Source organism: Planococcus citri, chromosome 4 (genome assembly GCF_950023065.1).
Source record: "Planococcus citri chromosome 4, ihPlaCitr1.1, whole genome shotgun sequence".
Lineage (NCBI taxonomy): Eukaryota > Metazoa > Arthropoda > Insecta > Hemiptera > Pseudococcidae > Planococcus > Planococcus citri.
The window spans coordinates 32,755,216-32,772,096 of NC_088680.1; the positions used below are offsets into that span (position 1 = coordinate 32,755,216).

At 33.6% G+C, this 16,881-nt stretch overlaps 2 protein-coding genes across 3 annotated transcripts in view; both read right to left on the bottom strand.

The window, feature by feature from the left end:
- The window catches only part of LOC135842365 (glycine receptor subunit alpha-2-like), a 98,002-nt gene extending 81,944 nt beyond the window's left edge, over positions 1-16,058 (bottom strand). For both annotated transcript variants that reach the window (XM_065359800.1, XM_065359799.1), the window contains exon 1: positions 15,801-16,058. Coding sequence is in view for 1 of the 2 variants with exons in the window: in XM_065359799.1 (XP_065215871.1) it covers positions 15,801-15,838 (38 nt within the window). In the remaining variant the exon portion in view is untranslated. The remainder of the gene's footprint in view (positions 1-15,800) is intronic.
- Positions 1,439-9,818, bottom strand: LOC135843374 (uncharacterized). Its single transcript, XM_065361241.1, has 7 exons — positions 9,339-9,818; positions 8,982-9,262; positions 8,702-8,902; positions 8,403-8,582; positions 8,091-8,312; positions 7,579-8,005; positions 1,439-1,698 (listed from the first exon to the last, which is right to left on the bottom strand). The coding sequence occupies exons 1-7, from the start codon at positions 9,412-9,414 to the stop codon at positions 1,439-1,441; spliced, it is 1,647 nt and encodes a 548-aa protein (XP_065217313.1). The 5' UTR covers positions 9,415-9,818.
- Positions 16,059-16,881: the final 823 nt, after the last annotated feature.

The window sequence follows — 16,881 nt, forward strand, 5'->3', positions numbered from 1 at the left end:
CTCAAAAGCAAAACTTTTTATGTAGGTAGCAAGATTTTTTTCATGGTAAATTAACAGAATGGATTTCAAGCCTTTTTGGGGAATAATGGACAAAAAGTAATGGTACTATTTGGCAATTTTTGGCAGCAAACTGATCTCTATAGTGGAGAAAACCAAACACTGATCTTCAAGGGCATATCCCTCTTCCCTCCTATGCATGCATACACCCGATAAAGAACTTGATAAGCTACCTGGAATCGGCGACCAACTTACAACATGTAAGAGATAAGGACCAGGGTACAACTAGTCTCATTCTCCACGCGTTATCGTGGAGAAATCCTGAACTCACGCGCCTGATGCTTACATTTCAAAAAGGGGCGTGCGGCACGGGTTAATATGCATTGATTGAGCTAAAAATTTGTATACGTTATTTTTTCATAAGACAGCACCATACTAGGGGGTGTCCCAAAAAAAATTCCAAAATTTTTTTTAAGGGCCACCCTAATGGGATATTGTCACTATCCGAATTTCCTGTGTCAGAGGATGGAAGAAATATTGATAATAAACTGGATATCAGAAGTGAAGTTGAAAAGAAGTTGGAAGAGTTCATAACATATGGAGAAGACTTTGATCGTGAAACGCAGAAGATAATGGAACTGCATCATAGAAAGTTCGTTAATCCTGAAAGCGAAGAATTATTTTCACAATCGGAAGCACAGGCAATGGGATTAGATGCTGAAAGTGGTGGTCCACGTGAAGGTGAAGTAATCAAAGAAGAAAACGAATTTACGAAAGGATGACCTATATGGGTTTCCTTCAAGGAAATATCCGATATTAGTTTTAGATCATAACTTTTAGAAATATACATTGATTGGATTTACCGGTTTGTAGTGTCTCTTACAAAAAAATACATGTATTTTTCATTAGCACAAATAATTAGGCTATAGATTTCGATGAAAATAAACAATAAAATATTAATCAAAAAATCCTTTGTGAATTTGTGATCTACAATTTAAAAAAATAAATGAAACTGTAAAAAAAATTTTTTGAGAAAAATAATTTTTTACAACAAAAATTGAAAGTTTAGTTCACAGTGGCGAAAAAAGCAAGAGAGGGGTGTCTGTCTGTAATACAGACAGACACCCCTCTCTTGCTTTTTTCGCCACTGTGAACTAAACTTTCAATTTTTGTTGTAAAAAATTATTTTTCTCAAAAAATTTTTTTTACAGTTTCATTTATTTTTTTAAATTGTAGATCACAAATTCACAAAGGATTTTTTGATTAATATTTTATTGTTTATTTTCATCGAAATCTATAGCCTAATTATTTGTGCTAATGAAAAATACATGTATTTTTTTGTAAGAGACACTACAAACCGGTAAATCCAATCAATGTATATTTCTAAAAGTTATGATCTAAAACTAATATCGGATATTTCCTTGAAGGAAACCCATATAGGTCATCCTTTCGTAAATTCGTTTTCTTCTTTGATTACTTCACCTTCACGTGGACCACCACTTTCAGCATCTAATCCCATTGCCTGTGCTTCCGATTGTGAAAATAATTCTTCGCTTTCAGGATTAACGAACTTTCTATGATGCAGTTCCATTATCTTCTGCGTTTCACGATCAAAGTCTTCTCCATATGTTATGAACTCTTCCAACTTCTTTTCAACTTCACTTCTGATATCCAGTTTATTATCAATATTTCTTCCATCCTCTGACACAGGAAATTCGGATAGTGACAATATCCCATTAGGGTGGCCCTTAAAAAAAATTTTGGAATTTTTTTTGGGACACCCCCTAGTATGGTGCTGTCTTATGAAAAAATAACGTATACAAATTTTTAGCTCAATCAATGCATATTAACCCGTGCCGCACGCCCCTTTTTGAAATGTAAGCATCAGGCGCGTGAGTTCAGGATTTCTCCACGATAACGCGTGGAGAATGAGACTAGTTGTACCCTGGTCCTTATCTCTTACATGTTGTAAGTTGGTCGCCGATTCCAGGTAGCTTATCAAGTTCTTTATCGGGTGTATGCATGCATAGGAGGGAAGAGGGATATGCCCTTGAAGATCAGTGTTTGGTTTTCTCCACTATAGAGATCAGTTTGCTGCCAAAAATTGCCAAATAGTACCATTACTTTTTGTCCATTATTCCCCAAAAAGGCTTGAAATCCATTCTGTTAATTTACCATGAAAAAAATCTTGCTACCTACATAAAAAGTTTTGCTTTTGAGCTAAAAATTTCTACGAAGTCCTGCTTTTTCCGGAAATTATTGTCGAAGTCTCGTTTTCTATCAAAATAGCAAAAAAGCTCGCATTTTGCCAAAATTATGTAGCATTTTTTTTTGCCAAAATCTGCTAAAAATTGTGTTGTTTTTTGCATCAAAAAGCTCCCTCTCTTTTCCAATAATTGTTCTAATGTGTAGTTTTTTTGTCAGAAATCCCCAGCTAACAAGCCATGTCTTTTGCTGAAATATTCAAAAATCTCACCTTTATTCCCAGAAATCGCGAAATTTTTAATTTTTAATCCAAAATTGCCAAAAAGTACTTCCTTGGCAGTACCTAATTGCCAAAAGGTCCTGCTTTTTGCTAAAATTATTGAATTTCATTTTGACAATTTGACTAAAAGCGAAAAGTTTTCGTTTTTTTGTTGATTTTTTGTGCATTAAAATGTATTGTCCATGTTTTGTCACTTTTTTGGTTACTTTTTCGAGTTTTTTGGGATACTAATAAATGAATGATGGATTGGCCTTTTTTTGGAAAAAGTGAGTACAAGCCAGCTGGTATTTAAAAAAACTATTGATTAAATTTTAAAAATGATTGCTGATAGGTATTAGAAAACCCCATTGTTTTGAAGTAGGTAGTTCTATTTTTTGAATTATAAATTTTCCAAAACTTTTGTTTTCACTTCGCTTGGGCCATTTAAATTGAAAAATTACATAAAATAATACATAAAATCAAAAAAATTCGAATTAGGTAGTAATGTATTTTTTTTTTCAAACAGTATCACTCCCTTCTTCAACATTTTTATATACCCATTGATTGGGTTAAAATCTTGCACGGAAAAAAAAAAGTATAGGTAATTTTTATTATTTTAGCACAATAACCGGATCCCATTCGAAAATACAGTAGAATTTATTTTAGAACTTGGTACTTTCAACTGGTCACACAAATTATTTTTAATGTGATAGCATGGTAAAAATTATTCCTCCATAATGACTTTTACTGTACCATTATAGTAAAAATAACACGAACCAATAATGTAAAAATTAATGTGTGGTGAAGAAAAAAATACTCCTCTTGAAGTAATTTTTACTATTTGAAAAGTAAAAATTATTCTATCGTAATAATTTTTACTATATTTTAATAGTAAAAATTACTCGAACCAATTGTGTAAAGATTAATAGGCGTTGAAGTAAAAAATGCTCGTTTTGAGGTAATTTTTACTGTTTGAGAAATAAAAAGTACTTGTGGTGAGGTAATTTTTACTTTGGAGCAATGATATCAATTTTCAAAATGAAATTTTAAAAAATTAAAATAAAGGGGAAGGGTTACGCTAATTTGAATTTATTTTGCACCATTGGATAGTGCTCGATGTGGAGGATTTTTTGCAATTTTAATATCTTACGAAAATTTCCTAACCTAATGACCTAACGGGGAATCGAACCTGGTACCTTACGTTCTCCTAACTACCTAACTTAACTACTCGGCTATGACCACGCTATTAATAAACGAGGGTTAAAAGAATATATTTGTTTGCAAACGCGTGGTGCTATTTATCACGTTACTGTTTATTTATTGCGTGCAGTTTGATTGGATAGCGCTTTTTCACATGTTTGTGTGTGTATTTTCTGTGTTTCCGGGATATCGTATAAAATTTCAAGGTCTAAAGTGCGTTTTTCGATTTTTGGTGAATTTTTGAAAATCGAATTTAGGCCAAAAGTGAGAGAAAAAATCAAAATTTTACCAAATTGACCAAGAAAGCTGAAGTTCGGTATATACCCTATTTTCGACATGCCAAATCGATTGGAGACGGTTTCAACCCGTTTTGAGCAGTTCTGGAGCCTCCAGCAGGTTTTTGAAACTCGAAATTCCCACAAAATTCCATCAAATTGGAGTTGTAAAGCTAAAATTTATACTAAAAACTAATTTCAATACTCTACGAAGTACTGCAGGTGAATTTCAAGTCGTTTTGGATCCTCCAGCAACTGTTTGAAAATTCCTGAAGCCTCCAGCAGATTTTTGAAACTTTAAATTTTCACAAAATTTCATCAAATAGAGATGGAAAGCTGAAATTTACTCTACACTCCAATTTTAACACCCTCTGAAAACGACTTCTGGTGGATTTCAAGTCATTTTACAGCCTCCAACGACTTTTTTTAACATTACTGGAGCCTCCAGTAGATTTTTTAAACTTGAAATTTCCTCAAAATTTTATCAAACCAAGATGGAGAGTCGAAATTCATTCTGCAAACTAATTTCAATACGCTACGAAGTTGACTGCTGGTGAATTTCCAGTCATTTTAGAGCCTCCAACGACTGCTTTGAAAATTACTGGAGCCTCCTGTAGATTTTTGAAGATTGAAATTTCCCCAAAATTTTATCAAACCAAGATGGAGAGTCGAAATTCCATTCTGCAAACTAATTTCAATGCGCTACGAAGTTGACTGCTGGTGAATTTCAAGTCGTTTTGGAGCCTCCAGCAACTTTTTGAAAGGTTGTATGACGTTTTTTTGGAAAATTGAAATTTCAAAACCATTTGAAACCATCATGTAATCTGCGAAGTAAATTTCAGCTTGCCAACTCCATTTGATAATTTAATGTTGGGGAAATTTCAAGTTCCAAAAATCTACTGGAGGTTCCAGTAATTTTCAAAAAAGTCGCTGGATGCCCTAAAATTACTTGAACCCACCTGAAGTCGTCTTCAGAGGGTGTTAAAATTGGAGTGTAGAGTAAATTTCAGCTTTACATCTCCATTTGATGAAATTTTGTGAAAATTTAAAGTTTCAAAAATCTGCTGGAGGCTCCAGTAATTTTCAAAAAAAGTCGCTGGAGGCCCTAAAATTACTTGAACCCACCTGAAGTCGTCTTGAGAGGGTGTTAAAATTGGAGTGTAGAGTAAATTTCAGCTTTCCATATCCATTATTTGATGAAATTTTGTGAAAATTCAAAGTTTCAAAAATCTGCTGGAGGCTCCAGAACTGCTCAAAACGGCTTGAAACCGTTTCCAATCGATTTGGCATGTCGAAAATAGGGTATATCCCAAATTTCAGCTTTCTTGGTCAATTTGGTAAAATTTTGATTTTTTCCCTCATTTTTAGCCTAAATTCGATTTTCAAAAATTCACCAAAATCGAAAAACGCACTTTAGACCTTGAAATTTTGACAGGTGATAAATTTTTGCATGATCTTTCGATCGACCTTTGTAAAGTTTGAAAAAGTTCGTGCAAGTCCTATGTTAAAACGCAAAATCTGCGATTTCGGCTGACCTGTCAATCAAAATGGCCGCCATTTTGTAAGTAAGGCCAACTTTTTTTTGGCAAGTTTGCTTTAAAATGTTCCTCAGGATGTCCCCTTTAAGAAAAAAGTTGTCCCGGAGGATCGGCGGGGCGGGGGGGTGCAATTACTCCTATTGTCATATGCCGGACTATTAATATTGACACAGTAATTCGTGTTTTCCATGTAGAAAGAATTGAATACTTTTATGCAAGAAGGACCTATGCCGAAAAAGTGAGTTTCGAGAAAAACGCATTTAAAGTTTCAGAACGTCGCGAAAGTGGGTAAATTGTGACCAATATTTTTGAAAATTTTACCAGTGATTCTTCTATCCCTTGACTATAAAATGCCGCAAACGGCGAGTCCAAAGCTTGATTTCAGGTTGAGCAATGACAAGAAATACACACCCCAGTTATGTGTCTTTTTTGCATAAAGCTCAAACCTATGTGTCGTTTTTGCATAAAACAACTGTTTGACACTCGAAAATTTCATTATTAATCAGCATTTTGGTTATCTGGAGGTGAAGTACACACATTTGCACTGTAATATCTCATGAAAGGAATTTTTGTGGGGATACCTACTAAGGATATACATAACTTCCAGAAAAATTTTCAAAATCAATCAACATGGGGCTGAGAAAAGCGTTATTGAAATTTCAGAAAAGGGGGGGTCCCCAAAAAGGGAGGGGGTGTGGATCTGAAATTTTTCACGCGCAAGTTTCTCGATGGTACCCACCTTCCATGCTGATATCAACTCGAACGCTTTCGGGGACCATTTCACCCCCCTTAGGCACCTATATCCTTTATGTATTTTTCAGGAAACCCCCACTTTTTTGAATGGTTGTAGTTCCACTTCCCTTGAACATACAAGGAAAGTTGATACATCATTAGATCGGAAATTTGACGAAGATTCTTTTATCTAACCACATATTTTTTGCTAAAATGCAATGCGGGGAGAAAATGGCAAAAAACTGATTTTGGGGGCACAAATGTGGGTCGGGGGGGGCGAAGCACCACGCGGATTTAGGGTGAGTTTTAGTATGTCATTTAGGACACCATCCTGAGCATTTTGGCATAAAAAAAAATTTCCCCCAATATTTATTCCAGGTCGAGTTCTCATATGAGCTAATTTGACTGGACTAATACTGGATGAAAACGTGTTCGGTTACATTTTGTGATGTCATTGTAGGGTGTAGGAAGGCAGCACGAAGTTGATACTTGGTGAGTAGGTAGCCAAAGGATGGCCGATCACGATGCGCGCATGCGCGCAATTTTGACACATAGAAGTATAGGCCCTTCTTGCATAAAAGTATTCAATTACTCTCACAATGCGTGATATTTACTTAGAAATAATAGTAAAAATTACTTTTATAACTGAGTAATTTTTACTTGGGCAGAATAGTGAAACTTTACTATCCGTGAATAGTAAAAATTACCGTTACAATCGCAACAGATAATACCACCTGGTGCAGTACTTTTTATTCAATCATACAATTTTATTTTTTACCAGAACAGAATAGTAAAAATTTACCATCCGTAAATAGTAAAAATTACATTGAATTTTGTGGGGAAAAATACTATACAGAAAAGTAATTTTTACTTTCATCACGAATTGAACCACACGTTGAGTGATTTTTACTATGAGATTAGTAAATTTTACTATGAGGTTTGTAAATTCTACCTAATTTTGGGTAAAATATATTTTTTGGCGGACATTTATTATTTTTTAACAGGTAATTTATGTTAAAATTTTTTTCCGTGTGGGTTTTGTTGCAAGAATTACAAATATTGTCGGCAAAATGATATGAACACCTCAACCCAAACAGTGTGACTTCGATCGTCCTCTGGTTTGAACAAACACGAACGTTTAAGATTGAAAAAACAAGTTGAAGTTGAGGCGCGTTAATGCACGTTTCATTTGCCACGGGTTTGTCGTGGAATAGAACTGAGCTCGTGCGCGTGATGCTATCATTACAAAAAGTGGTGTGCGGCACGGGTAAATATGCATCGATTGAGTTGAAATTTTTTATACGTTATTTTCTCATAGAGTGGCACCAAACTAGGGGGTGTCCCGAAAAAAATTCAAAATTTTTTTTCCCACCAAGTATAAATAAGGGCCACCCTAATATCCCATTCATTACATTTATTTGGCGTAATGTAATTCCAAATAATTTTTTTTGAATCTCTCTCGTCCTGGGGCAAACATAAATGAATTCTGCAGCGGCCGCGGCATCCTTCACGATCCCTTCCCATCCCCATTGCTTAGTAAGCTCTACAGGGCAAAGTCTATCGCTGGGCTTAAATGAAGGATCATTATGAATTATGATAATCACCGAATACCAGCACGATGGTTCCTCTAGTTGGCAGTTTTTCAGTCTGTATTCGACTATTTTGTAGATTATTCTCGGAATCGGGATTATCTTTTTGTCCAAATCCAAGTATACAGTCGTTTTCCCCCAACCTCTTTTCTTTTTGAATTGATTTTCGCCTCGTACTCCGGCAATAACATGTAACGGTTCGCCTAGGTACTTTATGTACAGTAAAATACATAGGTAATTAGAAAAAAAAATGAAATCGTATTTTCTAAAAAAAAATAATGAAATTGTTTCATACTCGAAATAAAGCGTATAAATATTGATCAATTTTTCTCAAATAAAACTGATCTTTCCCATTTAATTTCCAGACAGGTATTGTGACCATATTTGAGCAAACAGGAGGTGCTGAAGAACCAAAACGAAACTGGCTCAGTGGCACAAGTAACCATTTTTGAAAACAATTGTAATTCGATCTACAACCGAACTCTCCTATTTTCAAATTGGCTAATGTGGTTTCATCCTGTTGATGGAAAATCAGGCTGTTGTAGTTATCAAATTTTCTACACGTATTGGCAAAAATGTACCTGAAATATCTAGACAACTGACTAACTTTTGCGTACAGTTTATCTAAGTTGATATCTTCATAGAATTCAGATCCTAGACTGAAATCTGTGCATTGCTCTTCCAAAACTGGCCATCTACTGTTAGGACTGATATCGTATTCTATTCTCCACAAAATCTTTTTCGAGAAAGTGAATATCAGTTTCATCAAATATATCCACGCAAAGCCCTGAAATTAAAAATCTTTTCGTATTTCACAATTCGAGAAAGTTGTGTTTGTTTTTTTTTTAAACTGATAGCTTTTTAAAGTGAATCTTGTAAATTATTTCACATTTCATTGTGGTTTACCATTCTTTTGTTTCCATCAAACCACAATTCTCGGATATCGCTATCAAAAGCGCTCTTCAGTATACGAAAATATTCTTTCCAAACAATAGTTTTCGCTTTTTTCAGAAACCCAGTCATAGATTTAGCTACTTCTCCGGGTGATTTATAATCGTCGAATTTATGCGTATGAAAATATGCAGCATCCGTTAAATCGTAATAAGTCTAAAAATTTTTAAAAAAATGAATAAAAAATGGTCAATTCATTTCCACAATTCAACTTGGAAGTCATCAAATAATTTACCTCGAATCCAAACTGGAAAGTAAGACTTCTAACGTTGTACGTTAAAGAAAATTTGAAAGGATCTTTACACTGTTTTTTCTTCACTTCGGCCGCGTTACTACCCTTGTTATATATTTTTCTAAGAAACAAACCATTTCTTGTAAACGAATATCGTTTGATGAACTCTTTTTCTTCAGGTGTCTCGGCTGGACAAGCGACTGCCCAGGCATCGCAAACGGTGTTTTTGGGTATTTGTTCAGGAAGTTGGAATAACGAACGAGTAAATCTATCGAAAACTAGACCTTTAAAAGAAACTGGGCGTCATAATTTTTGAAAAATTAATGTGTAATAGAAAACTAAACACTAAACAGCACTTACCTTCTTCTTTTTCTGCCCCTTGTATGAGAATAAATTGAAATACCATTAAAAAATTTGCAAATAGCATTAACTTCATCGTAATAGGTGTTCAATAAAATTACCACTCGAATTTTAAACCTCAAGACACGAATTTAGGACGTCTTATGAAAAAAAACAACTGTTTGCCTGCGTTTTGTGAAATAATTTCACTACGTAAAACAAACGTTCTGTCGCTTGGAATTCTAGCTCGAACAATAGCCACCAACAAAACTGATAATTTCAGAGTAATTTATGTTCTTGAAAATTTTCATTTTTCAAATTAATGATGTTCGAGTACTCGTATGTCTCGTGATTACCAATGAAAAATGTGCACCTGTTTGAAAATCAAGCTTGCAGCTGTTGAAAAACGTACTAGTTGTGGGAAAATGTTGAAAAACAAAATAATCAACGATTTGAACCATTTTCTCCGGTGGGATGGCGTAAAATAACAGAAAATCCGCAGCTAAATTTTTAAGAAAATTATTTTTCAGAATCGTATAGCGTGATGTTTTGCATTTTTTGCCCATCCTAAGAATGTGTGAGAAATCAACTTTTTCCAAATTTTTTACATGAAAAAATATGAAAAATATGATGGTCATTTTAGACTTGGTCGTTAATTTTTCGCCATTGTGTCCCATTTTCAGGCGATCGGGATGAATCTGAACAGTTGAACATGCAACCATTGTTACATTATGTTATGAAGATTGCATATTTATCATACAGCATGGGGACTTAAAATTCTTCCAAAACACATTTTTTCCAAAAAATTCAAATGATGAAAATTTGGAAGAGGAAAAGGTCGGTGTCTTTTACAGGTCGTTGTCTGGGCTACATTTCGTAATATGAGAGATAGTCTGTGTTCAAAAAGGAGATCTTTGAAAACAGTAGGTAAATGTTGTAAAAACCATAAACCATGTATGCAAAATTAATTTTAAAAAAGGTCAATTGAATCTGCCCCTAGGTCGAATTTTGAAAACATTCGCAGGGTATCTTTAAGGGTCCAAAAAATAATTTTGAAGCCGAGAAAATTTCATCCATTCGGTCATTCCTCTCCCCCTTAAGGTAGTGAAAAAATGAAAAATTCACTGATGCGTTCATTTTTGTATTGTTCTTTTTTTTTATAATTTTGATTGAAATTAAAATACTTTACGTACAAATTTTCTTCCAATTTCAATTTTTTTTGAAAACTTTCCTGTGAAAAATTTGACTTTGTATATTTTTTCTTGTGAGTGTGGGGGTGGGTCTTGTGGAGAGCTTTCTGAAAATTTGCTTGAAAAAAGGTAGTGATTTTTTCAACAAAAAAAAATCCGTTACTAGATACCATGATCAACTTCTGGTAATTTTCAATTATTGGTGGAGGGGGGAGGGGGTTAATTTGACGGATTATATTACACTTTCTGCAGTTTTGACAAATCATCATTCAATTTTGAGAATTTTTGATTAATTCTTTGACCTTTTCAATAATTTGAACAGTCTGTGCAAAATTTTACCCAAATGAGACATTTTCTTAAATTTTTGTCATTTCCTGATGTTCCATGCATTTTTGATATTTTTGAGTGATTTTCAAAATCAATTTTACAACTTTTATGATACCTACTTTATTTGTGAATGAGTATTCATTTCTGGCTTTTTGTTAAACATGGAGATCGTAAGAATTTTTGGTTTCACCTTGGACCAATATTATTGCATATTATATCTGTTGATTGATCAATAACTTTATAACTAACTATAATCCACCTTAATTTTTCTTTGTTTCAGGTGAGTACCAATTTCCTTTCAATAATGATAGAATATAAACTCGGGTATGAGAATAAGTAAGTAATTTTATGTAATTCTCATAAGAAAATTTAAGTAAGTCTCCACTACACCTGTGATCTTTTATTTTCAATGGCAAATCAAAAAAAAAGTCTGAAATCACTGCCTAAAAGTGTTACAGGCTAGAAAAATTTTTTCCAAAATGTCGACCTCGAGCCGTAGTATTTTTGGTATTTTTTTCAATTTTTTCAAAGTGGTGGGTCTTTTTGTCAATTTTTCATCCTTCCCTAATTGAGCCAGGGGTCGTCAAAATGGATGTAAAGTAAATATTTCATATGCTTTATTCATATTTTTACTTTGAAAAAAATCTTTTAAAAAATGTCGAAAAAATCTTCGAATTTTCCCATAAAATTGTTCATTTAGGAATTTTTTCATTTTGTAACGTTAGAGCTGGTGTAGGTATAAGGTAATTTATCGATTAGTATTGTAGACCCTTTTGAGTATCTTGATTGGCTTTTAATCGAGACAAAATATCTTAAATGGCTTCTAACCATTGTCATCAGCGATAATTGATTTCGATGCATTTTTGTAAACGTTTATCGAGACAAAATAGTGGATTGTGCTACGTGCAGGTGGAAATATTGTCCTCGCGGCGTACGCTTATATACTTTCAAAGTTCGTGTATTTCGAGGTGAAAAGATTTTTTTTACAAGGTTTCAATAAAAAGGGGAAAAAAATTTCGAAGAATTGGAGTCATTTTAGAAATGGGCTTAAAGAGATAGAAGCTTTTGAAAAGAAGGCTCGTCGTGTATTGTGATTTAGAAAAGCAGATGGTTTGGCATGTGATAATCAAAAATGAACAGATCAATAGAATGCAAGAGCTGTAGCAAATTTTTGAAATACCATAGTAAGACCGAGTGGGAAGAAATGTACGTACTACGCGCGTTTTAGCCACCGTCGTGCGAACAGATTGGGAACGAAGCTTTTAAAAGTAATATCGACAAATGATACGAAGCTGGGAATTACTACGTACACACTGTGATGTGCACGAGGCAGAAAATTAAATTATGGAAAGGTATCGCATGATGAGCATCGTGAAGAGTGCAGTACTGATGTTGTTTGCATGAAAACAACGAATAAAATTTCAAATGTACACGTTCGTGAGTACATACTACGATAGTACGAAGATATTTTGTTGTTATTGCAACAACTGAATAACTATCGTGTCGTACTCCTGTCGTCGTCGTCGGTGCAACTTGAAAGAGTTTATTTAATTGCGATAGTTGAGAAATTTTTTCTTCATGTTAAGTACTTTATAATTTTTTTTCGCGTTTAATTTTGGCAAAAGATCATACAATATTTAGCGTAAGAGAGCTAATTAACTGTGTAAAGTTTAAATTACTGTTTAATTATGTATTATGGCGATGGCATTTCTTATTCGTTTTGTTGAGTGATTTAAATTTGGGTACGAATTTTCGCGAATGTTTGAATGAATTATGGTACACGTGATCTTTTTCTCGTACATTCAAAAAATGTACTCTTTGAGGAGAAAATCGTCGCAGTCGTGTTAATTATAGGGTGATAAATTACGAGAAAATTCGAGTGAAGCGTTGAATTAACAGTATAAAACTAATATGGGTTTAATTTGTGATATGTGCATGCATCGTGTACGTGTATGTGTGACAGATTAGGTACATATTGCAAAGTGTAGAAAAGCGTGTATAAGCTGCGGTTATTGTTTCGTATATCTTTCTAAAGAAAAGTAGTGGAGAGGATTGAAGAGGGGATGAATGTAAATTTGAATGGTCATTTTTGGAAATTAATCTCGAAGCGTTTCTTATTTTTGTGGCATTTGAATGAGATTTTTTTTTTTAATTTTCACGGCTTGGGCCCTGACCCCTGAGCACTGATTAGTAGGACTTTTTCGTTTGTGCATTTTTCTAAAAATCATGAAAAAATACACATACTCGTATTCTACAAGACTGAGTGTTTACCTCGATTTTGGTCACGATTTTTCTCGTGTAAATGAACGCTTCTTTGGGACTGACATTTGAATACTTTTTTTTTGGAAGAGCATTTATCTAGATGATATAAAAAAGCAAATATTAAATGTGCAAAAATACCTCACCAGCCAAAAATTCAAATTCTGAAGTCTATTTCTAGAATTTTGAGAGATTTCCAAAAAACAAAGGGCAAATGGTGAAAAAAAGTAATGAAATTTTTATTTTATCACTTTGAAAAACTGAAATTAGATACACATCATATTTTTGAGCCCCCGTCAAATGGATGGAAATTATTATCTGAGCTTAATATTTGAGCAGTTCTGAATGTTTCTAGAAAATTTTTCAATATTTTAACGATACACTGAAAATGTTGCCCAATAGAGTGGAGCGTCTTTGACTGTTTTTAATAATTTGAGTGGGATTCAAAAATAATTTGTCGGGAGGGGGGGTCAAAAGGCGGTGGAAAAAATTATGCGTCTCCAACTTGTACCATTACTTATTGAAAATCAAAAAAAAAAAAATGTTCACTGAAGTTTTGAATATGTTTCAAATTATGTATCATTTTTGTAAGTAATGAAGAATCCCTGAATATGGTAAAAAAAATTCAAATACTGTTTTCGTGCTTCTAATTGGATGTAATATGAGCAATTAGGTATCACCGAAAAAATGTTTTCAAGAAGAATTTTTTTTAAGTATAAATTTTTAAATTTTAAACCCCATGTAGAAAAGTGATGGTAAAAGTTGGAGACACCAACTTTTGCCCACAGTTGTTTGATTGAGGTCCCTTCTCACCTTCATTTCGAGTCCCCCTCCAACTTTACAAAAAAAGTCGTAGACGGCCAATCTTGTTCTCCAATCGAGTTGGTTATCCAAAATTTTGTATGCATTTCGACTTAACTTCGGTTTGTTTGAGGCGATTTAGAGTCGTCCTAGAACGTCCGTGATATTTTTGGAAACTTTGCATGATAGTCATAGGTGTGTCAAAAAAATGTCAACGTTTCTTTTTTGAAATTGTGAGTTTTAAACTGTTCAATTGTTTTCTATTTTTAAAAACAATTTCTGTGGCATTTGCAGTATTTTTATGGATTTATGTTTTTTGGTAGTCTGTAAAAAAAATTGAAAATTTTCAAATCATAATTTCTCATTGAAATCAAAAAAAAAATAGCCTAATAATAATATGTTGAATTAGGCAACACTTTTTTTCTCGCTGTTATTGTTGTTATTGTTTTTTAAATCCGACACTCAAAAGCATGTACTTTTAGCTTAGAATAAGCAGGTATCTGCAATTCTGCAGGTATATTTCTCTTCAAATGAAAATTCGTGGTTATTTCAAATTCATATCGAACTACTCTTCTCATTGAGATTTTTTTTGTAAGCATATTCGGATTTTCTCAAGTATTCTGCTCCTTATGAATTTAATTCACCAGAATTATGAGTACATATTTGGATACCTAATTCTTGAAAATTCTCAATCGATATGCTTCGTTCCTACATATGTATTTACCTACTCATAATATTTCTCCCATTGTGACTTGATATAAATATAATATGTAAACTATTAAAAGAAAATTTAAATATACCTTGAAATGGAAAATTTCATTCCTAAGTCATCATAATACACAGCACTATACGATTCAATATTAGTATCTCGACAACTGTCGAATTTGATTTTTTTCTTTATTTTACATTTCGAAACTTAAAAGTTCCATTAAATTCAAAAATAGTTTCGCTAGATTTTTTATCAGGGTAAGTATTTGGTTTGGGTGAAAAAATTCCTCGGATACCGTTCAAATAGATCGATTTCATGGAAGAATGCTGCCTGAAATAGGTTTTAAAAAACTTCGACGCGAAGTGCTCAGCCCACGTTTATATATGCATAAGTACTTGCTCTTATATTGTAGATAGGTATTAGGTGTAGGTCATGTAATGAATATGGAATTATGGATCGTTGTTACATATATTCGATTATAATGGAACGATAAAACATAAATTGAACGTATAAAGCTATTTGGAAAGATCAACGATATACGTAGCTATTGATAGTAAAAAATATACAAGTCGAAGATCGCATATCTCGAAAAAAATTTGCATTATAGTGGAAATTAAAAAAAAAGAAAATTTATACGTCATCTGAAAGACTGGAATTATTTGTAAAAAAAAGTGGAACCCTTTACGTTAGAATATATAACTCGGTAGTTTTTATACGACTATATGTATTGTCGGAAAAAGAGAAAAAAAGTGAGACATTGTTAGCTGATATTTTTTTTTCTGCGCTTTGTCGAGACTTACAAAACAATATAGAAGAAAAAAAACGTCGTAATATATATACGAATTTATACGAACGTTTTGTCGCTAATGGTTATGGCGAAAGAAATGAAAAATTTTCTCGAAAAAAATGTCCCATAGTGATTTCTCGTTTTCACTTATTCGTGTATTTTATTCTGCCTCAATGTTACCCCTTCTTTGCGCAATGAGTTGGTAATTTATTTACGTGCTCGGTGTAAGATGGCGAAAGTTTTAAATGGAAAATAAGTTCGGGGTACAGGTACCGGAAGAGTTTGAAAAATTGCAAAATGTGGATGTTTTTGGCGCGATTATAGGACCTATAGCTAATGTATGTAGAGTAGAATATGATGAAAAAAAAAGAGTAAAAGGTGCGATTAATTTTTCATATGTACGTATTCACCTGATTAGCAAGATCAAAGTAAGACACACTCTCAGCATGATGACGAGGTAGTTTTATGCAGGTAGGTAGTTATAAAATGCAACGAACAATGCACGCGAGACTCGACGCGAAGGTGGTGTTTATATTGTTCGTTCGGTTGCGGTGATTTTTTTTTGCGCTATTTTTCTCTCGTAATTCGTTATTAGGTAGCATGTAACCTGCACAAATATCGCGAAGCAGAACTTGAACTGGAACCATCAAATAGACATATTACTTATTCATGTATAACGATAATATTTTAAGAAAAATACTGAGCATGCGCATTTCAGACCTGTTGCTAGCATGATTTTCGTATATTACCGCGTTATTTTCACGGTTAGTTTTGCATTTTAATAAATACATCCATCCTAGTCGCAGCCAAGACGATACCCGCGAGCTCATGGTCATTATTAAGTGAAGCCGACGAAGGGGACAGGGTTGAGAGAGGCGATTACGTGCGCCTGCCTTAATTCGCCGCATCGGCGAGGTTTTTTTCCGTATATTCTTGGTGCAAATTGCACGATGTTATATGCTTACTACTTACCATACTTACTTACAAATTTAAAGACAAGTGGACATATATGAACGAGCATAATGACAAATGTACCAGAATCGAGTTACATTTATCTGTACTTATTTCTCAAAAAAGCGAGACAAATTTCTGACCGGAGAATATTATTTTTTAACGGTAATTGTTTTACGATGAGATGAGAATTACCTAAATGTGTAGATTTGGACTTCGTTGAACCCTAACCTTCGATGGTTGACTTCCTTATGGTGTTTTATGACGACATATATGGATGGCGCTGAGTATGCGTGGTTGGACGTTGTGGTAGTTGTAAATATGTTGGTAAGTACGAGGAAAGAGATGACAGAAGAAGTGAAAAAAATTATTATTGAGTATTTTGCATACGCCAAGTGAGGGAGCTTGACCAAATAAGATAACTAATGTATCATTCAAAATTTTATTTTTTTGAAAATTATTTTTTGTAGAATATTATAATATTTACCTACCTGCTGGAATCGTAAACTGGTAGAAGGTGGGAAAATGTAATCTAAAATT

Excerpts from the sequence above, each read along its gene's own strand:
- LOC135843374 (XM_065361241.1), bottom strand. The coding sequence starts at position 9,414 with ATGAAGTTAATGCTATTTGCAAATTTTTTAATGGTATTTCAATTTATT. Across the intron at positions 9,263-9,338 it reads AGGGGCAGAAAAAGAAGAAG|GTCTAGTTTTCGATAGATTT; the intron begins GTAAGTGCTGTT and ends TTTCTTTTAAAG. Across the intron at positions 1,699-7,578 it reads GTGGCCCTTATTTATACTTG|AGGATGGAAGAAATATTGAT; the intron begins GTGGGAAAAAAA and ends TTCCTGTGTCAG.